Genomic DNA, 27,302 nt, shown 5'->3' with positions numbered 1-27,302 from the left:
ATTCATTAGACATCATTATTTTGCAGTTGATTTCTCAATAGTTTAGATCTGAGTGATACAAAAATAGCCTTACTACCAGTACTAAGTAGGGAAAGGGATTGCATTTAACATTCTAAACTGCTAAGCCCTTTTTAATATACACTATCTCTAAATGTTTAAATAATTAAATCAGTAAGTGTATTAATTTATGCATTTGTCACTATTTAATCCTCATAATTGAGTCCATATAAAAATGATTAATAATTTGTCAGCCAAGTCTGTGGACAGTCCCTAGCATACTGTTGATGACARTGTAATGCAAGCTGTGATATGGAGTATTTGTTAGTGCTGTGAGCTTAGACATTGCATTAGCTTTCCTTACATAAAGAAACTGGTTGTAGCCTACTAAACATTCTGAAATCTTAGATTCTAAATTTACAACATGGAGCAGACTGTGGTTGCCTTATGCTCATGCTTATCACTGAAGCAACATCTGTGCTTTAACTTAACAAATGGAACCAGGAGTATTTTTCTTCTGGGTGTCTTATAGACCATGTGTCCTCAGCATTATATTTGCAGCTGCCGTCTCTTTCACATAATGAGCTGAAGGGAAGGTTGTATTTTATTTCAAAAAACACCTGTTGTCTTGAAAAACCTCACATACCTGATGGACCAGAATGGTAATATGAGAGAAAGAGAGACTTCATATTATGCTAAAGAAATGAGGGATTTAACATGATGTGTTTCATGCTGATGACTGYAATGATTGTGTGGTTTGGGTGCCTGGCAAAAGGAAGAATACAGACATAACTGATAACTGATAGCCTCATTCCTATTTTTTTCAGTATGCTGTACTCTGAAAAAGTCTGTTGAATGAGAACAAAACAAACAAACCACAAAAAAGAACTAATAGCTAACTCCTGGCTCTGTTAAACACAGCAGCACAGTGGATTTTACAAAGGTTAGTTTTTCAGTTCTGCTTAGGCTCAGTCTTGAGAGCAACATACTTCTCATTCAAATTACAGTACGTGTAGTGGCAAATCTCTGAGGTCRACTGCACTGTAAAAATGAACCACTTTTTAAAAGATGGGGAAAACGGCTAGGTTTTTTACATACTCTGTTTAAAACAAATTACACTAAACAGCTAAGATAAGATCTTTTCCCTGTTCTGTCTGCAGGATAAAGATCTGGTGATTATATGGATATTTCTATAAAATGCAAAGTCCCCTATCAGCACACATTCAATGAAACCACTTTCTGCTGTCCATGACGGAACTACAGAGCCTGTAAAGTCAGTGAAAGAGTGAGTGTGGCCAGGACTGCTACCAGCCAGCTGTCTTTGGCCTGACATACCAGTGTCAAGTGGGCTGTCACCAACTATTGCAGGTTGTAACAGCCCTAAAGCTGACCCACCRTATGTGCCAACACCAAACCATCCTTCTGTCAGAATGAGGGAAATTCAAAATCAGTATAAAACAGACTCTGACTGCAGCATAGGCCATGCTTCCAGCACTGCAGAAAATGCCTTAAGGATGACAGAGAGCAGCTTGTGGAAGACATAGCCTACCTTTAGATTGTGGTCCAGTGAAGAAGCTGGTCATGGAGGTTTGATGGGMTCTTCATCTTGTCAGAGAAAAGCAAGTAAGACGTTAGAAGGCCAAGAAGCAGGTTTTWGTCGTGCGTTTATTACGAGCTTCACATTATTTTTCTTTATGTGCTATCTCAAGTAGTGGAATACTTTGGCTTGAGCTTGAATAATGTACCAGATGAGACTTCATGATAGGAAGAGAATGTACTGGTTCTAGAAGAGAAGGATAGATAACCTCACATTTCCATATTTTAATATTTTATGTGGTACAGGGCAAAGCATAATTACAGCCTTCTGTCAAACATAAGCGAATACTTGCCTTTTWAAAAAATGTTTATTTGTAAAAATCTTTTAACCTCCCAACCCCACCAGTTGAAAGAACAGATTGTGTGATTATTATATGTTCCCTCTTCTCTCATCCAAGCTATTTATCTTGGAATGGAAAACTATGAAAAGATGAATGCCTTTTCCCTCCTCTCTTCCATCAACTTCCAGCTGCTGAAATTCAGAGCTTAGACAGGGCTCAACCTGCTTGGAGCATTCTGAAATAGAGTGGTTCTTGGTTCACTTGCTCCTTATTGGAAGAGAGTTTAGATGCAACTCATTACATGTATGACTGCATGAAGAAGGTAGCACAGAGAAGTAATTCACAGCACCTTATGCAGGAATTCTCTGTGTGCATGCACTGGTTTGTTATCCTGGTGAGCAGAGAAAGCAGTGTCCACCCCACAAATATTGTATGCACATACCCAGAGAGTTTGTTTTCCATATCTATTACATGAAAGCAATGACATTCTTCTCTCCTTGTTCCCAGTAAAGTCCACATAAATATAAACAGACAGCTGAAAGCAGCAGATACATTTTATGAGGCGTATGTGCACTTTACAATGTGCCACTCTGGGCTTGGGCTATCAGTGAAGTTAAAAAATCCTACCTATCAGTGAAGTTAAAAAATCCTACCTTCCTTTTTTTTTTTTTCCCAAAGGGTAGTTATGACATATGAAATAGATGCATTTGTCTTTCAGTGTGAAAGATGCTAAAGAATTAGTCAATGACGTTCATAGCCCTGAACTTTTAACAAGATGTGCTGCTGTCTGTGCTACAGCAAAAAAAAACACTTTTGCACTTTATCTTAGCTAATCTAAATGCAGACTATCAAACCCATTATTTGACTGATTTGTCGTTAATAAGGCAATTCGCTTACAGGGCAAACAGAATGCACAAGTGTACTCTCGTGTTCATCTTTTGTGCTCAGRGGCTGTGCAGTTTAGGCATTGTGTTGAAAGTGGAATTAGAGCTCAGAGAGGAGGATGATGTCAACATGCCCAAAGAGAAGCTTGCTGTCTGGCTGCTTTTGCATTTCTGTGAGAGGTATTTTCTGCTACATGGAGTAAACACCAAACCACGTAGCTACTGCAGGACTGGGAAAAACAGAATACGTAAAAAAGAACTAAAATGTATTTTTGACAGAAACACCCAGTGCACTCAGCTGAAAGAAAGAGTCTTAAGTATATAAAACAGTAGTTCTTTCCACCAAAAGTGAAGGTAAAATAAAATAAATTCATCAATGAGAAAAGCAACCTTGGAAATCTATCAGTGTTAAATTTGATTCTGTAATGCTAATTCAGCTGTGTTACACACGCTATACATGTACTACAACATACTTCATGACATCAGCAATAAAGAATGTTCCCTTTAATAGAAGAAAGGTGGAAATGAAATATAGATAGTGTAGCTAAGAGGCTAATTTAGATGTTTGTTTAGAAAAAACCTGACATTTCTAGGAGTTTTACAATTTTTGATTGCTCTGTTCCAAAGAACAACTTCCCATATGGCCTAGAGATTGAATCTGGCTTTCAAAACAAGCAGGATTTATTTAGTCAGGTGCAGTGGTGTGCAAACATGGTTACACGTGTTGGATTGTAAAACACCTTGTTGGGAATAAAGATGACTCCTGAGCATGAAGGACCTGTCCATGCTGAGTCTAGAACAACACCCACCSAAAGAGTGCAAGGTTCTCCAATAATTTTGATGAGACCTGGATCAGGCTGTTCGTTACTTGACACTGACATTGCAGTAAATACTGGTTGTCATTCTTACTATTTAAAAAGGCAAGGAAGCRACAGAAGTCAGACAGTATTGAAAGACAAATGCTATGGTGTCCAATATTGGGCACTTAGTTGTGTATTGCTGGCACAAGAAACATGGACCTGTAAATTTAGGATGGTGGTGGTGGGAATACATAATGAGAACATTCCATATGGCATTTCCTCAATCAGAAACATAAGAAATCAGAACCACAAACACTGAAAGCTGTCAAGAGTTACTCATAACCTGTTTTCATTGGATTTCTTTGCATATGGAGGAGTTCCTGACTTCATAAACAGTTGATTTCAAAGTAGTGCAGTTGATCAGGGATCATTAAGGAGCCTTTTAGACCAAGGTCTAAAACTATTGTACCCCAAAAAGTATTATATGTGTATATGGTTACCCAGTACAGTGGGATTTTCTGATCACCCAAGGGTGCTAGAAGGAGGTTTCAGAAATTATTTGAGTGGGAAATCTTATATACAGTGAGAAAACAAAGAAAAATCCATCATGTTTGCCCAAGAAATGTCAGGTAAATTGCTCTTACGAAAAGATTTGATTGTGAAGGGTTCTTGAATTGACCAGATGAATTCAGAATAATATTCAGTGTTCAGAATAGATATAAGATCTATGTTTTACCAATCAATTTGCTTAATAAATGGAGCAGTTAATCAAGGCATACATTATATTTTTGGCCATTTGAAGTCAAAGTCAGAACTGATCATGTATGCTTTAGCTCATGCTAATTTTTCCTGTCCTCTATAAATTTTTTTCATTGAAGCCCTTTAAGAGAAAATTTGAGTCAGCTGGCAGGAAACCAGTTTTTGTTGGTCGTTTTCCAGGAGAACAGTGTACAGACTAGAGGCATAAGTGTTCCACAGGTTGAAAACCACTGTGTCATCTTAACCASAAATCATAAGATGATAAAATTACATGGCGAGTGAGCTAAATCACAGATAGCTTTAGAGTGTGAACCACCTGCACTCACAACCACAAATATTGTGTGAAGTGCCTCTGGAAGCCTGTTGCAAAGCTATTGCCTAGGACACTTGCTAGTGTAAAGTCAGGAGAAAACTTACTATGGAGGGTTGGAGACGTGGAGTTGGCACAGATCCAAGGCCCATGAGGAAGCCTTGGTGAGGTAATCAGGCTTCTACTTTTCTCTGTGTTTCAAAGCAATCCTGGATTTAGAGGGCATCAGTGGCAGTCATCTCCAACACTCAGCCTTAGAACAGTGAGGTGTGTKGTTCTTACAGCAGTAATTTCTAATGAACCACTGCCAAGGCATACTATCTTGAATAATCGGGAAAACCAAGACATATCCTCGCTATTGTCATGAGCATGAAACTCTTGTGATTGAAAATTCTCTTTACTGGTATTCGTAGCTCTTACTTCTCTGGCAAAAATTATGAGTTGGAGTAGTAATGTAATTTAACCCCATTTGTTTCCATTAATGCCTTCCCCCCCCATTTTTTTCTGGTTTGGGACAAATGTTTGAGTGATGTTATTTGTTGCTACAGGCTATGGGTAAGTCTTCTATTAATTTTCAGTCTCATTCTTTCTGAAAAGCACGTGTGCACTCTTTTCACTCATCTGCCTCCCCATCTCTGACCTGCTTTTATTTTGCTAGTTGGTGGTTGCAACTGTTTTGAGTGTATAGAAATGCTGGGTTTGGAAACTGAGAAGGCTGTTCATTGTAGTCAGCAAAAAACCAAACAATGAGCTCAGAATCTGGCTCTTCAGTCAGTTTCTAGTAAAAAGGAGTTCAGTGAATAATGAGAATTAAGCCACAAGGGAAACCAGTGTGCAGTTTGAATGTTGTTTTAAATAAGCTGGGAGCGCTGTCAGGAGTGGTGAGGGTATAATGTGGCCACAAATGTGCATTGCCTCTTTTTATCCAGTATGAATTGCATGATCAATATGCTCACATTTCTGAATGTTGAAGAGTCCATTAGGATAGATTAAACCATGTCACTGTCACTGCAAACTTCTTTTATTGACACGCATAAATTGGACTATGTATTTCCACAATTAATCTGAACTGCAAAGCAGTTTAAGTATTGATGCATAGTTCCATAAGTCTAATTATGTGTTTTACTTTAAATCCCAGAGATACAATAAAAAGAGTCATTTGGGATCATTGTGTAGAGCTTTGAAGCTGAAATGTTTCTTTCTTGTTGCTTTAATACATATTTTATTTAAATAAACACTCAAGTTCAGATCTGCTTTTCAATCACATCTTCAGAGAGGCTGAGGCTCCCTCTCCAAACACATGTAGGCTTTTGTTATTTAGAACCTCTGAAAAGGAAAATATGGTTCAGGTGGGAAGAAATATTTAATATTATTATAGATGTCTAAGCTTTAAGTTTTGAACTTAGTTCTGTGTTAGCAAATTTTGGWTGGGGGCCTGGGATTCTTTCAAGGTGATAAAAGTGGAAGTGAATTTACACGGAGACAAGTTCTGGCACTTTTCAGCCTTTGATTTGCTTTCATGGAAYTCAGTGGGACCATTTGTACAATGAGGTGTGTGGGCCATGTCATCAGTTGTCTTGAAATGCTTGAGAGGCAGAACATACAGGAAGTCTTTTCAATATAAGAACCTATTTGTCCCAGCTTTCTCCTTAAAGATAGTATAATTTCTTAGAAATTAGTGGGTCTCCAGTCTTTATCAGGCAACTTGGTATTTGTCAAACAGAGAAAAGTCAAGGAACCAGTTCGTCAGAAGGGTGCTCAGTGAACACTGCTAGAAGAATATTTCTGAAGTAATACTTCAAGAAGTGCTGAAACCTTTTTAAGTTACAGATAGAAACATCTGAACTTCCTGGAACTTAYATTTGTTAAATCAGGGCTGCATGAATGACATCCTAAGGCCTGTGCAATTGTAGTCTTTTCTGAGATTTCCTTAGTATGGATTTGGACCCTCACTGAGAAGGGCTTCTGACAGAATAGCTGGGGAATAGAGATTGGAGCTGCTTAGCAGCAGCCTCAGGGGCAAAACAGCTCATCAGAGAAATAACCAGAGTACCTGCAACCAGCGCAGAAAAAGCGTGTTTGTGCAGATCACAATGAGACCTGCAGGCCCATGAGATCTCTGTGGTTCTCTGATGTGCTGGTTTACAGGAAAAAGTTCCATAGAGGAAGTGTAGGTTTGCTTATCCTTAAGAATATGAGGTCTTTCCACAGATAGGTCCTCAACATTGGCAACGAGGTCCTCCAAAGAATTCTGAGCTCAGATGTCCATGGGAAAAAGAAAGTTACCTGGATTTAAAAAACTGTTGATCTTGATAATAATAAAGTTTGGACTTCATCACTTCAGTACATTGTATGTAGTTCCTGTTTACTTAAAGAAGTAATGCATGTTTTCAGAGATGCATAATGTGGCTCCAGGTAAGAGCAGAAACTAGAAGCTTTGGATGTCTATGAAACTTTAATGTACCCCACTTTCTGTTCTTCAGTGAAATCCTGATTTGAGCTCTTTTCCCTTTGCCCTCTCCTCTTGGGGAAACATGCTTGCTTTTGTAGGCTASTCAGGATGGAGAGGGTAAGCGCTCTCTCAGCACAATTGTGACCAACTTCCAGCCTCTGCAGATTGCAGTGTTTTCTGTCTACTTTGCCTAGTAACAATTACACAAAAAAAATAGCATTTTGTTATGGCATAACCTCTGACATGTAATACAAGGAACATTCATGTAAAGTTTTTACTTAAATGTATTCCCCCTGGAAAAGCCTTTTACCTCAGGAGTCCTGGGATATTTAACAAATTGGATGCAGGTAAAATCCTGCTTATTGCTAATTGCTGTTACTCATACCCTAATGCTCATAAAATATATTATTGGCAATATTTGGTTATTGGAAGCTCCARCCAACAGTGGTGGCCTGGTGCAGATTTTAGTGATGCTTCCTGGGCWCTGGAGAGAAGCCATTTGTTTTTATGGTGGTTTTATGCTTGTTTTTGATGTTTGGCTCTTTTTAGTCAGTTGTTTATTTCTGTGATGATCACTAATTACATATTACAGAGGCAGAAAATGACAGCACAAATCCTGTGCAGCTGACAATTTTGTGGCTTTGTCCAGTCTGTAGAGAAGCCCCTAGGATTGAATGCTTACATGTGGATCAGGTTTTCCAATGTAACAATAGTACCTTTTTCTTCTACTGATGTGGAGGCCTTTAAATGTRGATCCATGACTGTGTGCTGTGCAGTGAGATTGCTTGGAAATCCCAGCCAGGTGACTTGGCATTTTGCAGAAGACAGTAATCTATGATGGAAATGGCAAACTTGAATTCTTGAGCATTTTCAAAAATGCTCAGAAAAGAAAGGTACTGAAAAGSCCCAAACACTTTACTCCGTAAATAGACCATATCTTGACTAATGAGTGGACTTTTTATTTTTGCACACAATTCTCAGTATTTTGCTGAATCTTCTGGTATCCCTAACTATCAGTACATGGCATCTATTTTTGGAACTTCTGTGTAAAAGCTGAAATGAACAGAGGTCAGAAGAGTTGCAGGCTTTTGGCACTTGTCAAAGAGATTCATGAAGAATTTGTGAATCTGGAAGACAAAAAAGCAGCCTGAGCTTTAGGGGAGAGCGTCAGCTAGTCAACAGCTTTTATCTGGACTTTTCTTCTTCTCTTATGAGTGGCAAAGGTTATTTGAGGCATTTCTGGAGAATGTGATCTCCTGTTGTTTCACTTGGCAGTAATATGTAGCTAAAGCAACATATTTATATCTGTGTGAAACAGTTGCGGATGAGCAAAATAATGGACTGTTTCTGCTCCCAGTATTAATAATTAATTAATTAACAAAGCTGACWTTAAAGTAGTATTCATTAGGTATACAGTTAACAGTCCCTTGATATCAGTCAGAAAAACACACCAGTCAAAACTGTGGGAATTTAGAGGAGATCTGCAACACTGTGCCATATTTTATTGGTGCAAAATGTGCAGAACATGTACATTCTTTARCCAAGGCAATAATATTGTCTTTAATGTAAAAACAACTATTGTGGCTTTCAATATCCCTGTACTGCAGTACAKCTGTACAGTTCATGTTTCACATGGAGAAATAATATGGCAGAATCAATTTTATCCCCAAACAATTCTGTCTGTCTTACATCATTAATTAGCACTGAGAGATGTTAAGAACAGTATGGTTTGAGCTCCACCACAGATAAGAGCTCTGAGTGGTTTAAGTCAAGCTTACTAAAAGGTAAAGTTAATGAACCAATATACAGATGCTATTCTGAGACAAGTAGTATTGACCAGGCACTGTGCACAGTGTTTAGTGCACTGGCAGATGTAAACATCCAGAGAGACCAGCACCAATACTATTGATAGCACTGGTTGGTACTGTACAGGCAGTAGCAATGTGGAGAAATTTAAACAAATATTCCCTAATACAGACATAGCCACGAAGGTTGCAGAACACCAAAAAAAAACAGTATAGGGGACAGCTGATTGGTGGTAGCCAATGTATCTGTCWGAAAATAGAAAATATCTTGGGTGATGACTGGTTCTGTCAAAACCAATGTCAAATCTCCCACTGACTTCAATTTTGATTTSAATTTCAACCCTATTTTTTGCAKGGGCCAGTAAAAAARGGTGACTTTTTTTTTCTTTTTTTACCATTTCATTTACCAGTATAAAAAGTGAACTGTTTGGAGAACTGCCAGTGATTCTTTAGCACTTGGTCCAGTTTTTAAAAAATCTCTATCAGCCAGTTAGTTGTTCAAAATAAATGCTGTCTCTTCAGCTGGCCTGGATAGTTTCTATGGCAGCCCCATATTTAATTTAAACTCAGTTCTTTTTCCTTTTCTTTCCTTACCCTTCAAGCCACTAGCCACTTCACCACTTTACTTTGAAGAGGCTTTTGAAAGCAGAATGTAAAAGATAAACTGTTTCTGTTCCTCTGGCAGTTCTATCCCTTTTAGATCAAGGCTGGGGTCAGTGAAGCTCCATCTGTAGTTGTCATTTGCTGTCAGTCACTGTGTCTTTTACTAGATACAAAGGACCCATAATTATTTCCACAGAAACTACATTTTGAACTCAGAACCACTGAATCACATTTCTTTTCYCTTGCATCCTCTTTACTGTCTAGAACTGTATTTTGATTTGCTAATTATCTCTGTTAATGTCAGCATGTATGTATATGCAGATGTGTAGTATTCTCCAACAACAGAAATCCAGGGGATTCTGTTATTTACACTGTGCTTTTAAATTATATGACTCTGAGGAAATACAGTATGAAATACAATAACATTTGAAAAATTTAATATCATAAGGTCAATAGGATAATTCTCTTGACTGGATTTCATTACAAAATCCCATGTTTGTTTCTTTTACTTCTATTTAGTTTTGGGTTTTTTTTTGGAATAGTGAATTTACTTGTAACTTGAGATCTGAGTGTATGTGCCTGTTGATTCTTGTAGCTTGCCAAACTGTTGGCACATAAATAATATTTATATTTATTGCTACTTGGATACCAGAGTGATGGTCAACTTAGATTCAACAGAACACTTAAAATGAGAAAGAGGCAGATCCTAAAACCACATGTGCTCTGAGAAGTGAACTTTGTCAAAGCAAACTGGCAATTTAAACTTCAGGTCCAGTGCATCTACATGTACTCAATTTGAAGCAGTGCAAATTTGAGTGAAATTTGTACTCATACACCTTCAAATGGGTCAGCAGCGTTGTCTTCATTACACATCTCTCACAGAGCCTCTGGCAATTTTTCAAGCAGTGGCTTCTGAGAAATATCGAAAGTTGTCGTTATGTTGTGAMAGCTGCTATTAAAAAGATGATTCCTAAATATGTATGATACCTCCATTATCATCTGCAGGCTTAACTGAGKATAGGCCAGTCTGTACTGTTAATACAGTGGTGGCAGAAAAGTCTCTCTAGTCAGCCACAGGTTTCCACAGGCATGGAATTGGGCTGTCATGGCATGCATGTCAAACTTCAGCTCTTCCAGCCAATCAGTCACCTAAGTCACCTGTCAAACACACCTGAGGTGGAGGATTAAGACACCTTATTCCACATTTTGCCAGTGGGGAAACTGAGGCAGTGAATAGAGCGCCCGCCTGAATGGTCTTGGCGTTCACGTCCAAAGTCACAGCTGTTTACTYCAGCCTTTAGAACAAACTGCTAAAAGCAGACTAGGAAATACTTTGAGGAACTTGCTTCTCCTAAACATTTGCCTCAGCTGAGGAATCTGTCTGGTAATATGTCTGTGCATAATCTCAAGAATGCCAAAAAGATTRCCCATAGTTTTTAGATGTCAATTTTCTGTTGTTGCAAAACATGTTCATTTTTGTCTGCAGATAGATGTGTGCGAGTTGGTCATGTACTCTACTCTGATAAATTTGCTCCTGWTTCCTGCCTATTTTGATGCTCAGGCTTCATTACTATAATTCAATATAACTGAAAGAGTTTCAGCTGATTTGTTCTGTAAYAGTTTTTTGTTTGAGCTGCACAAGTTGTTGAGAAAGATCACCTCTGGTGCATTTTCATTCATTAGTCTTCATTGGTTTTGGGGCGTCTATGAAAGGATCATCTGCCTCTAGAAGTGCAGTGCTGTCTGCTTAGTTAGACAGCCTGGCTKCTAAGCGCAAGGAAATAGCAATGAAGTGTCACGTTTGAAAGACTACAAGAAAGAATTGAAATGGTGAGAGACTCAACCACTGCATTCTTAATGAGTAGAAGCTCTTCTGCTGCTTTGAAGGGATGCAGGGAAAGACGTACAGCATGCTCAGGAGCAGTAAAACTCTGAAAGCTGTTTTTAATGCTGTTGCAGAAAGAAAGGAAGTCACTGTGGCAGAATTCTTATAAAATTCTTCTTGTAAAATGCAAATACTGTGTTAGCACGATCCTTTGATTAAGACTTATATTCAAAGGTGAGCGATCTGGCTGCTCTGATCCCTACACAATTAAAAGCTYTTGGGACTGGATAAATTTTGGGCACATAGCACAAGCCTTGCAATCAATATGTAGTCCACTAACACCTGAATGTTTCAAAGATYTTTTAATAAATTTTGGATAATAAAAAAATGCAAGAAGCTGCCATTTAAATATAGCACAGGTAACTGAAAAGAGTGTTACCTATGGCTTGTGTGCTCTTAATAGCACAAGATTTCTTTTAGACAGTTCCCAGACATTTTGAGAAAGTGGCCTTGGCTGCACTCTGCAGTAGAGAAGGAGGAGAAATACAAGTCTGGAGGAGAAATGAATCCTGATTCCACATCCAACAAGTTTTCATACACATGAGGCATACTCAAGAAATGTCACTCTTTTAGGAACATCAGTGTGTATCATCCAACAGTGTCTCCAGCTCCGACCAAATTTCGGTGCTTCATCAAAATGAATGAGACAAGAAACCAGTTGTTACTGTGTACTCAGAGTGGAGAAAAAAAAAGTCCTCTTCAGCCTCCACAGTGACCACTGGGATCCCAAAACCAGATCACATTTAATGCAGTGTAAACAAAGTGCCAGACACACATTTTTCAAACCTCACTAATGTTACAGCTCAGTATATCTTCAAGAACTCAGTAAACAATCTTAATTTTCTGTATCTAAGGTCTCCTTGCTCATGTTTATGATCTGTTTAATCAGCATTTAAAACTCTGTCTTAAAATAATGCTGCCCCTTTAGAGGAAYTTGAAAGATCTCTTCGGAACTTCACTTTTTGGATTGTTGGAAGTCTTATAAATTTGAGACCATGTTTATTCATGGCCCAGGTTTCAGACCTGTGATCATGTGCTGAAACTACCATTTTCTTTATTCTCTGTGATTTGCATTGTCTATGAGAAAGAATTGTCCTATTCCTCTCAAGTAATACCACCTGTAATATACCTTATTATTGCCTCTGCTTATCCAACTTCTTATCCAATTGAAGAATTTTTATACTTATGTCAYTTCCACTCAAAGTATGAGTTTCCTATAATGACCCACAATAAGCATTTTATATGATACCCAAATATACTAGATCTGAACATTATCCTTGTCTAAGAAGCAAAGYAATGATTTCAACCATTGATCCCATGTAATTACAATGGGTGATCCCATTGTAATTGCTCCTGTTTTTAATTTTCATGTATTTTAATGGCTTGTTTCAAATCTGGTTCAAATGTTCTTGGTACTGAAGTCAAGCAAGCTAACAGTCATGATACCACTTGAATATCTTCCATCCCTCTTCTTGGGCATACTTGTCCAGTCCATCATTGTGTATTTCTGTCATCTAGTATTATCTCCAAATGATAGATATTTAAAATATTTTCTACTTGTGCTCCTATCTGCCAGTGTCTTCAGTACTCTAGAAAAAGAATAATATGGACCCAATGATTCTGTCACATTGAGCTACTTATAATTGACTTCCCTTTCAATTGATGTAATCCTATTGATTTGTCATCATTCTCCCTAGCTATCCTTTCAGTATCTTCAGGTAYATCAACTTCCTTGAAATTGAGGAAGAGCATTTTTTTCAGCAACAGTTAATCTATACATCAAGAATAATGTAGACGTGCCCAGCTTGCCTTTCAGAGCAGTGTCAGGGCCTCACTCCATTGCTTTATTTCTTTATTGTTCCAGTAGCTAAAAACACCATGTCTTTGTTTTACTTTCCCATACAAGGTACAGTTCAACAAGGCCTTTATCCATCATTCTTTTCCTTGTATGTGGTATCATGCCTGAAAAGAAGTTCTGCTTCCATGCCTCCTTTCACTCTTTGAGGGTTTTGTACCTATTCTTCGTRCTTTGCTTTCATTATTGTTCATTTAGAGACTCTAACCCTTTCCTACAATTTTTCCCTCCTGCCCAGTSCTCACTGATTATTTCCATTCTCAATGTAAATCCATCCTTTCCTGCATTCAAATCACTAAGCTCCTCAGGCCAATCTTCTTCTACTGATTTTTCTATTTTGTGAAAGTTTGCCTTGCACCAAGCCTTAGTTACAGATTTATTTTTGTCCATCTTGCAATTTAAGAAGCACTGAATTCATTCATAATCACTTCCTCCTCAGGAGCACMAGTTTTTTCTCAGCTGTTTTACAAAGTTCTCCTCACACACACAAAAAACCCCCTTAAGCTTAAAATAACCCACACTTTGTTGTTTTAYGAATTTCAAAAAACCCCATCATCTGAAATGTCTAAGAATATCAAAACCTTGATGTTATTGATGGTATTTATGTCTCTGGCTGGAAAATTTTAGGTTTCCTATACTCATACAATTTCCCTAGGTATTTATTTCTTTATCTATTTATAGAGATGATTACACCCTTCCAAATCTCAGCCTGTCAGACCATATTATCCCTTTCTCCCCACATATTGGGGAGCTGGGTCTCTTTTACCATCTTCCTTGGAGCGACTTTGATCCTAACTGATTATGTTTTATTCATCACATTTTAAGATTAATAAACACAATTTGGCTGTTTTACTTTGCAACGATGTCAGATTTCCTGACTTTYATGTATTTTAAGTTGTATCCACATAGGCCTGTATATATAAATAYCTTGTTTCCTTTTTAGGTTGAAAAAACCCCAAGGGAAACCACTGTGAGCTTCCCCACCCTTTCACAAAGTGATTATAAATGTACCTGTTCTTATTCRATTAGCTTAACAGCATTCAATTTGKTTTGTTTTTTATTTAGCAATAYACACTAGTTATGAATAATTCTTTTCTATACCAGTAGTGCTTTCTCCTAGTCTTTACTTATCCACCTGGATAAGTAATAGGTGATACTGAAATACTGATTTTTATCAATGCATATCATTCAGAATGTACGGAATACATGTAGGGTTCAAATAAATGAGGAAGACCACAAATAYGAACAGTAGGAGACACGCAGGAGTGTAGAGATTTATTACCCATCCACACTGGTGACTGGTGACATGTAAGCATGCTGTCAGGTGCAGATTTAACTCAAATTCTAGAGCTCTGTGAGTGGAAAACWACCCAAAAACCTTCAGCCACTGTCTCTCATGGCCATCGATCTTAGAGTCTGCCCACAGATCACAGGCAARGAATGAATTACAGCATAGTCCCTCGGTAAACGTGCCAAGCTTAACTCATCCTAAACATCACCACAGCCTAAGCTGCAGTTCAACACAAAGCTTGCAGGTTGCTGTTCTCATTGGTAATAAGTTTTTGCCATGCACTTGGGTATAAGSATCGCCATTAAAATACCTAGACGTGTTTAAATTAGGTCTTCCTATGACTAAGTGTTGGAATTATAACTAAAAGYCTTCTTATCAACTCATTTTACTTCCTATTTGAAGAAGATAGGGAATTTAACCTTAGGTGTAAAAAAAAAATTATAGCTAAGCTAGTACTTTAATGCATTTCTTTCAGTCAGTGTTACTGTGATTTAGATCAGAAGCATCAAGGAAGATTTGAGGTGTCGCACTTGACTTTCAGCTGCCACAAAGAGGCATTGGAGGTTACAGGCTAAGGTTTAATTTATATTCCTCCTTTTGTTACAGGCAGAGATGGTACGTGCTGCTTTCCAAGCGCAGAGATCTTTCTTGGTGTTAGCATCTCAGTGTCAAGAGCCKCAAGAGGTAAGGAAAATGACATGGAGTTTTGAAAGGCAGTGTATAAAAAGCCTGTGTTCCCATATGTTATTGATTCTGCATTTGCTTTTGTTTGTTCCTTTGTTTATACAGTGCACTCAGAGGCTTGCTTTCACTTTGAGAAGCATGGTGCTGTAATAATCAGAAAGACATGGGCCAGGGTTAAGAACTTTTTCTGTACTAATACATATAAGATCATTAAATAAAGCAAAGGAGGTTTCYGTTGTACAGCTGTAAGTGGGATCAGTCTTTCTCTGGAAGCTGGTAATGCCATGGAATAAAATGGCTATTTGCCAGCCCCACAGGGATGCTACATGATAGACACAGAAGTCAGTGTATAAACTAGTGAGAGAAACCCCAGTATTGGCCCATACTCTCAGTATTCCCCAAACTGAGGTCTGGGTTAGACCAATTCTAAAGAATGGGAAAGCATTTTGTGAAGAAAATTAAATAAACAACTTTTATCAAACTGATTTATGTACTTATTTTTAGTGGTAACTATTTAAATCCTCCCCTCACTAGAAAGCTCAGTGAAGCTGTGTTATGAATTCTCATTTGTAGTTTCTGGAAGGCTCAGGGCCAATAGCACTGTATCATTCCTGAGAACAGCAATCATGTAGCTCTTCTGTGAGGCCACCCTTGAACCTTCCTTCTTGGAGTATGTAGATTATGAAGTCTTTCCTTSCACAGTCTTTCCATGGCCTTTTTCCACTAGCTTCCTGCTCCAAAGTGCAGTAAACTCAGTTTCTGCAAATCAGAACTCTCTGCACATGGTATCATTTATTGAGGTTTTGCTGTCACTATTTTTCTTAGAGACACAAATCAGAAGTATTTCTAATCAGTATGTTTAAACAGCAAGGATATTCAAGGAAAAGAAAAAAAAAGCGTAGATGTTCCAGGCAAGACTTTAGAGTACCCATCTCGAAGGGATCAGTTGTTTTTCCAGCTGTCCTTGATCTCAGGGAGTAAAAGTGGGTCATGGCTTGCAGAGAACAGGCARAATTCCCATTGGTACAGGCCTCGAGCAGTCAGTTATATTGGCTGTGAATACAATCACATCCAGTGGCCCACAAAATTCTACGTGTTCATAGGTAAAATATTCCCCCGTGAACATTTGCCAATGGCCCATAATGTAATGTAATGTTCTGAAGTGTTGGGATTGTCCCCGCTTTGGTACGAGAAAAAGCTGTGGGTCCTGGTGTGGCCTCCTGTACTGATGTGCTGCCATGAGGATTTTCTCTGCTTTCCCCATGAGAATGGCAATGGCTTCTCCCTACTCTTATTCTCTTATTCTTACAACTTTCTGACCTCAAGTCAAAAGTCAAGTTTGAGATTTTTTCAATTGTAATGTTTAGAAATTTTCATTTAAAAATAGCAACAAAACACACTGAAAAAAAAAAGAGGAGAGGTAAAAGGAGATTCTCAAGCAATCCGGAATAATAGTTACAGAATCATTAAGAAAACCAACAAATAATAAAAACCTTTTCATAAACATCACCAGAGCTGGCCATCCATATCCATATGTCTTAGTTGCACATTATCAGCCTTGCATAGATTTCTGCAACTGTTGAAGGCAAGAAAGTACACTTTTATCATTGAACTGTCTTTTAGCACAGAGGAAATGCCCCATGATATGTCTGTACACATCACTCCAAAGTTAAAATACCAGGAATATTACAGACTAGTTTCTGTATTAGTGAGAATAAACCCAGTCCAATTACTTAAGTTTTTTTTTAAAGACTGTTAGCTACACGTTTTTATAGACATTGAAAACACGTATTGTTGTTCATTCTTTTTTCTCTTTTTTGCATATTTTTTTGCACAGATACATTCAATTATATTATGGACAGATGGCAAAGTAATTGAAGGTTGCCTGTTCTGAACAAATTGCATATTTTTTACCACTGCAGAAAGTGATGGTTCCAGTCATTAGGCTTTCTATATCTCCATCTCAATGAGGAAAAAAATGTCTATTGTAAAGCCACGTTGGTTAACTATTTTGAAAAAGCTGGTTATCACCAGCTAACCTAGGAGAAGGAAAGAAGTAGAGGTCCTCTCCCCTGCTCCCCCAGGACCCTACTGATGTGATGTCATCTTGGCTCTGGTTGAATTTATAGCCTAGAGCCATGGAGTCAGTGTGGAATCCAAACAGGAAAGCTGATCATTAGTGTATCAGAATGCACAGAGTAGAGAAAAGCAAATGGAGATGACAGCATATCTATAAATGCAAGAGAAAAGAGAGTAATTCTGTCATTCAGCTGTCTAGACTGTTTGCTTTATAATGTAAAGCTGTGAATGAGCCAGCAAGTTGCGATTATGGCATAGTAGCTTTGTAGACATTCAGAGACAGTGGTGTGGAGACTGAGGGGATTTACTGAGTTCCTGTCATGTTGGGATGTCATACATGGTGCCTTTAAAAAAAAAGAGGGAGGGGAAAATGCACTGGAAAAATAAATTAGCTTTGCTCTTGCATTACAAACTAATGAATAAGGAATTCAAACAAAAAGAAAGCTCCTATATGTATAATAATCCTTGAATATTTTTATGCTCAGCAAAGAGAAATGTATATCGTACAAAACATGGTATTTTTTCCTCTCTATGAAAATGGTGAAGCCCTGGAATTCATTTAGTTCTTTAACTCRTGCTAGTCATTAGCAAATATTTTCAAACAGTCATGATTGCTAAAAGTTGCTTTTGTGGATTTTTGCTTCTTGTTAATAATGTTATCTTTTTTTAACTTGGAAGCTGCTGMAGTGAACAGCCTTTATTATCTGTGTATGTGAAAATAGTAGGAGCCAGGAAGGTAATTCCAGCTGGCATACCAATCTAGCATCAACTGCAATAAATTACTTTGCAGGGAGCATGTTCTGTTACTTTTTATGGTCATGTTCTATATTTGTGTGTGCAGTGGAAGAGATCACATGACAAAACCAGCAGTTGATATTCCTGTTTGTGTATGTCCCTGCTAATGGCTGCTAGAAACAGGGTCATTCAGCAAGATGAGATTTTTCAGTTCATACACTTACTAGAAATTACTATCTGATGCCCAACTTCAAACATTAAACCAAAAAAGCCTGTTATAAATTGTTTACTAATGTAAAAGGTATAAGGGAATATGGATAATACAGAGAAGATAGAAAAGGGAAGATAAATTAGAATATTGCTGTGATCTGTGAGAAGTTGTTTAAAAAGGTATTTTGAGACCATATGTTTGCATGTTGCATGGGCAATTCAAAAGACAGGTTTTAATATAAACCTTCACAAAACATTCTGAAATAGTTTGGATTTGAATTTTCTATTTCCCATAGTCTAAGCCAAATACAGTCCTGACTGAAACACAGGTTTTTTTCATTATATAATAATTTGAAAACTTGTTAGTGTTCCTGAGAAAATTTATCTATTGACAACCTTTTAAAATTTGTGATCATGAATACTGATCGCTGCTCAGTCACTGCACTAAAYTCATTGTAAATGGTGACTCATATACTGTCTTACCTTGATGAGTTTTTATATTTCACAGAAAAAGTTCAAAACAATTTTAAGAGCTGCTTTGAGGCCATGAGGGATCCATTGTTCCTATACTGGGAAAAACTTAATGAGATTAATATTTTTGTGAATCAATATTAGCATATGCAGAATGAGCGTATTCGTGGTAAGAAGTACTACCAACAGATTTAATTGGCAGATGCAGTTCAGATTATAAATGATTACATAATTCTCATTAGAAAAGAATGCTGAGTTCACATGACTGCCAAAGCTCTTGGACTTAATTACTAACATTGTGCAGACAAACATTCCAATTAAATACCTAGCTTAAATATCCAGATCCTATGCACAGCTGGGAGGAGAGGGGTGGAAAAAAGTGAGAGTTAAAAGACAGCTTTCCCTTTTTTTTGGTAGGAAAGAGATACCCAGTACCACCTCAGAGAAACCCAAGAAACTGTATTTGAATTTGCACTTAGAGCCATGAGAACAAATCCTTGAGTTTTTATGGTTTATAGCCAAGCAAAAAAAAAAATCTATTGTAGGGTTAGAATAGTTGTGGCAAAATCTTTGAATAAAAGACTCATTYTCAGAATTTTTATGTAAAAATGAAAAGATGAAGATTTACAGTTCCCTACTCTCTGTCARTGTGGGATTGCTCATTTTTTTCTATGTACTTCAATAACAGGACTCCTGGGACCTATTATTCTGCATCCTAGCAGGATTTGTTTTCTAATTACCTTGACTTGCTTATGTCATTCCATTTCCCCTTACCTCTCCTCATGCTTACTGGGATCATCCTTACTGTTTTTCAAAAATACAAACAGTAGGATACTTCTCACCATGTTAATTTATTACTTTATTATGCAAAAGAGTTTGAGCTGAGTTTTGCTGCCATTCTCTCAGTTGGTTGACTGCTGCAGACCTGCTCCTTTGTATCTAGAAATAGCTTAAGGAAGAATTTGGTTCAATCCTTTTAAGGTACTCAGGCCCCAAACTAACAGAAGGTGCCAAGAGTCACATGGGCAGAGCCTGAGAGTCCTGAGCGCTGAAAGGAACCCCTTCCACCGGTCCTGTTCTCTGAAATCTTGCCAAACTGTTGGCATATTTCTGTTATCAGCAAGCCTACAACTGCCTGTGACGTGTGGTCACAGCCACAGGGATGGACCAACAGTTTCCGTCATTAACCCCCTGCACTATAGAGTTCCCAGGCTCATTTTTGGATATTGTTGGAAACTCTTACTCAGTTTCAGGACCAGATAGCCCCTGACACCTGTTATCTCATAATTCTGCCTCAGAATCMCTCATTTGCATTTTATCAGCCTCAAACTCATTATATTTTCAGTTCATAGATTCATTTAGGTTGGAAAAGATCTTTAAGGTCATCCACTTCAATCATAAACCCAGCGCTGCCAACTCCAACACCAAACCATGTCTCTAAGCACCTAAGGTGTTTGAAATACCTTCAGGAATGGTGGCTCAACTAYTTCCCTGGGCAGATTGTTCCAGTACTTGACAACCCTTTAGTGAAGAAATTTTTCCTAAGCTCCAATCTAAACCTYCTCCATTGCAACTTGAGGCCATTTTTTTATCCTGTTACCTCAGTGTGGAAACTGACCCCCTCCTCTCCACAACCTCCTTTGAGGTAGTGGTAGAGTGATGAGGTCCCTCTGAGCCTCCTTTTCTCCATGTGAAACACTCCCAGCTCCCTAATGTCTCAAAGGACTTACTCTCTAGATCCTTCACAAACTTCACTGCCCTTCTCTGGACGCACTCCAGCCCCTCAGTGTCTTTCTTGTAGTTGATATCTGTAGATATTCTTGTAGCATTTCACTTTCTTCACTTGTGTTGGCCAAAATTCCCAGGTCAGTAAAAGGTGGATGCATTTGAGATTCAGTTCACTCAGTGCACTCAGCAATAAGAAGGCCCAGAGGCACTTAGGGATCCAGGGAATACAGAAGGGCCATGATCAGTGCGACATCACCTAACTTGTACAGAATGGAGACAGATTCACATCAGCTGCAGCTCTAGATTGGCTCACACCAACATCCCCAGGTACAGACTTGCCAGCAGTTCACATCCGATGCAAGAATCAGGTTCCAGTAGCCAAAGGTCCCTTGCACTTTGGAACTCCAGTGTTCTTGTGTACTCTGGATCCTCATTTGATGTACCTGCTAAGCAATTCTGGGAGTCTGCAAACCTGTACTGGAATTCTGCTGTTTCTATCACAATGTCCTCAAATCACCAGGCTAGTTTTCAGTCCCTGCAGCAATGTTCATATTCAAACTATGCCATGTGATACCCTGCTGAGCTAAGCTGATAGGATGCTCCCTTTCYCATTAAGTACCATATTCTTTGTTTCTGCTAAACACAAATCCACACTAGTACTCTCCTTTCTCTGTGTTACACAGTTCTTTCCCAGCATTTCTGGACTGCACATAACCTTCTAAAAAGAAAAGCTCTGGGGGTACAGGTAACTAAAAAGCAGGGCTTTTTGATTTGCAGGTTAGTTACTTTTTTTCCCCCCAAATTTTACTTTGGTCTAAATCAGACCACAACCAATGATTTGTGAAATCCAAAAGTTGTGCCAGTTCCCGGAATTCCTAATGAACCTGGCAGACTTAGAGTTTGTCTCTTGGGAGACATTAGGTTAACCACATGCRTGTCCAAGGATGGGAACCTGCAACATCTAACATCCCTTTCCTGGGACATGCCCTATGGAAGGTAGTTGCCCTTAGCAAAGATTCACGAGAACTCAGATGTTATGAACAAAACAATGGTGGCTTAACAGAACACTGTCCCCTGACAGAGCCTTGCTACCTGTAATGCCTTGGACCCCACCATGGACTATGATCACAGCAGCAAGATTGAGGAGTAGTAAATCAAAAAGTTGAAGCAATTCATTAGTGTAATTCATCTTGTTGATTATTTTTGGGACGTTGCCTGTGTGCCTAAAGCAGGAGAACGCTTCCTTATTGAAAACACTGCCCACAAAAAGCTGTAGTGGACAGGAGCACAACACACACAATATTAAAAACCAGCCAAAGGCATTAGGTGTGATTCTGCAGTGCTGTAAAATGATGCATACWGTCTGTATCAGGCCCTGGACTTCTCCACTGGTTAGAAGCTATTTGTCTTTCGCATTCCTCTCCATTTGCCCTGCCTCAGAGTTTACATTTAAAAATAAGCCCACAAATGACTAAAGTAGTAATTTTTCATGTGGGGTTATGGTTTGGTGTTCCCTATTTTTTTCCCACAAAAGACAAAATTGCTATAGCTGATACTGGCTGTTAGATTGTGATTTTTTTGTGCTAAGAGGAATAAAAGCCAAATACCAATTAAGTCATTTTGGAAGCACACAAATGTGTCTAAGCTTCTGTGCTGATCAAGCTGACCAGACAGTTCTGCAGATTTGTCTCTCTGTGTCATAGTCCTGCTGCTGCACAGCAGTGAGTTGAAGTGACAAAATCTGTACTGTTGACCAATAGATCAAATACTTGGTACRCCATTGTGTTGAAGATTTGCCATCTAAGAAAACTAGGCCATAATAAATTAATGTCTTTCTCTAGTTAGGTAGGAGGAGAGCTTTGTACTCTGAAAATATCAGAATACTACAGAGGGACATATATGTGGTGATCTCAGGGAAAAATCTCACTAATGGTCTCTACTGCCAGTCAGAAAATACTTGCAGGGAAAACATTGAATTAAGGGGTTTTAAAGGGTAAAAAACTTATATTTTATGTATACTTAAATAAAGAGGTTATTTCTCCATCTAATCTGAACACTGATTCCATCCAGACTATGAATAAACAGTTACAGAAAAAAGACCTTTCTTAAACTGCATATATACAAAAAAGGGACAAACTTAAACTTTGAAGTGTTTTTACAGATTTTGAAAATACAAAATATGGGAAATCACAGTTAATAAAAAACTGTTTCAGTTCTAGAATCACAACCACTCATAAAAGATATGCATCTCATTGGTGATCCTAGTCCTGTAGATACAGGATGGGCTTCTGCTCCTCAGCTGTMAAGGTAGGAATGGTGTGTAAGGTGTCTCTCTAGGCTCTCTTTACAGTGAGGGCCAGCACCTCTAGAGTCCATTTCTTCACATCTGTTAATGTCTTCTAACACACAGTCTTATAATATCAATACGTGGAAAGAACTCCTCGGGGACATCTCTTTCTTCCTTTACAGCAGAGGGAATCAAGTCTTAGTTGAGAGCAGATGCTTGCCTGTGAAATTGAACTGAGTGTGGCGGTGGTTATCCATGACATCTTCCATGCCTTGAAAGGATGAAATGTGGGATGGGACTGTACTGGGTTGTTTGCAGAGATAATGGCTCTGCCTACACTGGTATTTTAGCTCACAGTGGGACTGTATTTCTGCTTCAAATCAGCCCTGTTTACTATGCCATGTTTCACATTATAGAGCAGCCTCAAGGTGTACAAACTGGGTGTCTTTCTGATGAATTTGAGGGGAAGATACACTCCCAKACAACACCTAAGCCACAATTTACAGCTAGTCCAAAATAGCCYCCCCAACATGTGTACTGTATGTATCGAGGCCCCAGCACCAGCTGTGTTGCTCTGCAGAACCATTCCAATAGGCTGCATTACTTGCCAACACATACAAAGATACCTGATTCAGATCAACTCCATGTTTCAAACTTGCCCCTTAAAAACACAAAGTAAGTATGATGGAGATTTTATGTGAGTRTGAAGGAGAAAATAACAGAACTGTACACCATGGAATAAAGGTTGTAGTCATGGTGTTTGGATTGCAGCTGTGTAAAATGAAGGGGCTGCTGATCCCAAATTTTCTCAGTTTTATTTTACTGCTCCTACTCCAAAGGTTGCAATTGCTTCATTTTGCATAACTTAAAAGGGTATGTGTTCTCTTGACATGTTTTTTTCATAACAGGTCAGGCTGATTTAAACACTGTGAGTCTGAATTGTGTTGCCACCCATCAATGTACAAATACTTCAGTAAACAATCTCACCCCTCAAAACCATGTAAGATTAGCTTAAAAATACATAAGATCTCAAAAGAACAATATTTTTATTTACTTGCTGTGTTTTGTGCCTTGGTGATTCATACTGGCAGGTTTCTGGACAGCAGTGGTCCCAAGAAAATTCTCATTTTGTCAAATTTTCAGGTAATCACTGGCTCAAGCAAATTTAAGCAAGCCATTCAGTTAGTGTGACTTGACTTTACACACAGATTTCGAACAAACAAACCCCAAAAYTTTGGCCATTCTTCTGAATTGAGTGTCCCAGTCCTATTAAGCCTGTCATCTGGGGAATTTCTTGTGTGGGTAATGCAAATATGTGAAGAAAAAAAAAAGTCTGTGCAGTGTGATATATTGGAATACTGGTATTCCAGGCCATTTTATGAGACTGGGCTGAGACTCTTGAGTCTCTGAAGCCAAAGCCTTAGGCTGTTTTTGTTGCATACTGGAACCTTTTTGGAGTGTTTCAGCTAATCATGGCAATAGTCTTACACTACTTTTAATTTTCTAATAAGAATTATAAAACCTTGTAAGTTGGCTGGTTGTTTAGTTAGTTGTRTTTAAAAATACTATCTGGTTTTAATCATTATTAAAAAGGGAGAAAAAGATACTGGGAATTATTTCTGATATTTGTCAGTTGTGCCCATGTTGCATTTTTAAATATTTCAGCAAAGCTGATATTATAAYAGGAATGGTGTTTATACAGAGACTCTTACATTTCTGTTAAACAACTGTGCTGCGTCTTAAATGACAAGAAATTTTATCTAGCACATGCCAAAGGCATGCTGAAGATTTTTCCAACAGTTCTGATTCATCTGGAATTTGGTTTTCTTAGAGATACAATATAGACAACAATGTTGTTAAGCCAGCTGTTCTAATATTCATTGCAATAAAGAGATTATTCTTCTAGAACCCTCAGCACAACTGTTTCTGCATTGCAAAGCCAAACAAGACTTAAGGAGCCTTTCTATACCCATATGCCATACACTAATTCATCTGTCATTTAATCACTAACTAAAAATTTAGAACTGAGACAGAACTCAATTAAGTGATTCCTTGCAGGCCGGTGTTCCTGTGTCCAGCCCTTACACAGAAACCTGGATGGCAAGAAGCTTCCACAAACACACACATTTTGTGTAGCCAYTGCAGAACAGGATGAGTGCAGTGAAGGGAAGGCAGACAGACTGCCCTGCTCTGCCAGGACATCTCACATGGGACAGAGCTGAGCRAAGCCTCAAGCCCACTCTGGTGTGACTCCAGTGCCAAGGCAGTGATTACTTTGAGCAACTTTCTGTAGCAATACTTATTTCACCTTTAAAACTGGCACAGGTTCTGTAAAATTTAATAAATCCACTGCATTTTTATAAACATTTCTCACAATTACTTATTCATTGGGTAGATTAAGTCCTGTGTTCTGACAGACACAAACTATCTCTGTACCACTGATAGAAAATCCTCAGAAAAGTGTGTGGGAGCTTTTCTAGGAGGAATAGTAGGAAGTCTGGGTCACTTTGGGGCATTCAGAAAAATATTGACCCTAATTTTGCCTTCTTATCTATCGATATCAAAGTATTCTACAAAAAAATAAAACAACTATGATAACTTCATTTCATATCTAGGAAATCAAAGCACAGAAAGCTAACAGATCTTTTCTGAACCTGATGACAATTTGGTGGGAGAGCTGCCAAGAGAACCCCTGTTTAAGGACTCTCCCTTCTGTACCCCATCCACAGAAATGTGCTGCCTCCCAGTGCTGTCTAGATACACCAGGCATCTGTGGAGCTGTATTTTTAGCCCTGATATTCTCTTTGGCTGGAACTGGGCCATGAAGATTCACAGTAAGCTAAGGACTGTAACTATYCCTCAGACTTTATGGGAGGAAAACCGGCATAATACCAAAGCAGAACAGGCACTTTGTTAAATTTCAGTTTTGTTAAGTTCTGTCATACTTGAAATATCTCCCTGAAAAATAAGAAAGAACCAAATAGTTGCAGCATGTTGCAAACAAGCAAAAATTAGAAAGGAGAATTTCTGCAGGCTTTTTCATGTTATGGCAACAAAATAATATTTTAAGAACTACAAATGATGGAGGTTTCAGGTTTTTTTTCAGACTTAATGACTTATGCTGGACATTAAGTTATCAACAAAAAAATCTGTAATTTTCCCAGTAATACTGCTTTCTCCCAACCCATTTTGTCATAGGAAAAGATCAAATATCCCCACATATTTCAGGTGCACACTCAAAATTACACTTCCACTAAAATGCTAAGGCTCCATGGGTGGATCAAAGTTCTTTTGAAAATGCAGAACCTCTTTTTTGTCATGTTTTTGAAGTGTCTTTTGACATGTGTTGATGCATAGGACACATGCTTATTTTAAGGTGACATAAAATTCTGTAATGCTGAGGTCTTGTGGAAGGGTGAAAAGAAAGACCTTACAGATGACAGACATCAAGCAGGACACATGTGCCCAACATCTTGAGTGAGTCATGGCAGCATTAGTCCTAAAACCATTAGGATTTGTTGTCTCCAGCAAGCACATAACAAGTAGTCCTGGAAAGGTGCATCCTCAGTGATTTCGAAGTCAAGTGCCAGGGAGAATCAGAATGGTGCAGTGTCTTTGGTGGGACATTGTATGGGTTCTTGGAGCATGCTTTTGCAATATTACAGGGTTTGCGAGGTGCAACAGTTGTTTCGCTTGTGAACTGATGACTCCATGTCCCTCAATCTGCTGTTTTCTGAGTGGAAGAATTTTTCCCAGTGAATTAGTGCTCTAACTTAGTTATTCTGAGGTACTGAACCATTGTGATTAGCATTCACTTTGCACAGGAAAGAGCTTGGATAGCTTCTGCATTAATTTTGCTTTTCACTCCAGACAGTATTCCTTCCACTCAGCAATCATTCCCATGGATATCATTTGTTTCTGATTAACACCTGAGAACTTCCCCAAACCGTGGCTCGCAGACAGTATGTTTCCCATTAAATCCTCCCACATTACTTGCAGCCAAAGCATTAACACGTACCAATAAGGAAAGGTAAAATTGATATTGCCTTCAGTGTATTACTTTCTCAGTCTTGTTGTCAGATATAACAGACCACTAACAAGTAGCTTGTGTTTCTTAAAGGMAGAGCAACTTGTTTAATAACGTGAAAAACTCAAGCATCTGAAGACGTTCTAGGGATATCAGATGAAAAACACAAACATTTTGCTAACTCTGAGCTATGGGATTGATACAGGCCTGTATCTGGGCAGCGTGTGAAAATGCTGCCAGTGCTGAGAACAATTTTTGCTACAACACTTTATTAATACACATTGCTACAACCTCTACATTATTAATATACTGCCACCGTAGGAGGGAAATATAATTGTTACTGTAATGTAGAAATTTATGGCGACCTTTCTTTCTGGATTTTAAGTCAGTAGGCAAGGAGGACAATATTAAACCATACGGTGTTTTTGGACCACCCATTGTTAATGGCAAACGTTAAAGGTCTTTTTCTCCTTTCCTTTCCTTTCCTTTCCTTTCCTTTCCTTTCCTTTCCTTTCCTTTCCTTTCCTTTCCTTTCCTTTCCTTTCCTTTCCTTTCCTTTCCTT

The 27,302-nt window shown here is 38.4% G+C and overlaps 1 protein-coding gene across 2 annotated transcripts in view; it reads left to right on the top strand.

Moving 5' to 3' along the window:
- Positions 1 to 27,302, top strand: part of CAP2 (cyclase associated actin cytoskeleton regulatory protein 2) — a 67,260-nt gene that overhangs the window by 16,855 nt on the left and 23,103 nt on the right. For both annotated transcript variants that reach the window (XM_057367440.1, XM_057367441.1), the window contains exon 4: positions 15,125 to 15,202. In XM_057367440.1, coding sequence (XP_057223423.1) covers positions 15,125 to 15,202 — 78 coding nt within the window. The remainder of the gene's footprint in view (positions 1 to 15,124; positions 15,203 to 27,302) is intronic.

This window comes from Malurus melanocephalus, unplaced genomic scaffold (genome assembly GCF_030028575.1).
Source record: "Malurus melanocephalus ecotype Western Australia unplaced genomic scaffold, MMel_1.1 scaffold_79, whole genome shotgun sequence".
Classification (NCBI taxonomy): Eukaryota; Metazoa; Chordata; class Aves; order Passeriformes; family Maluridae; genus Malurus; species Malurus melanocephalus.
This window is presented reverse-complemented; position numbering and strand designations above follow the sequence as displayed.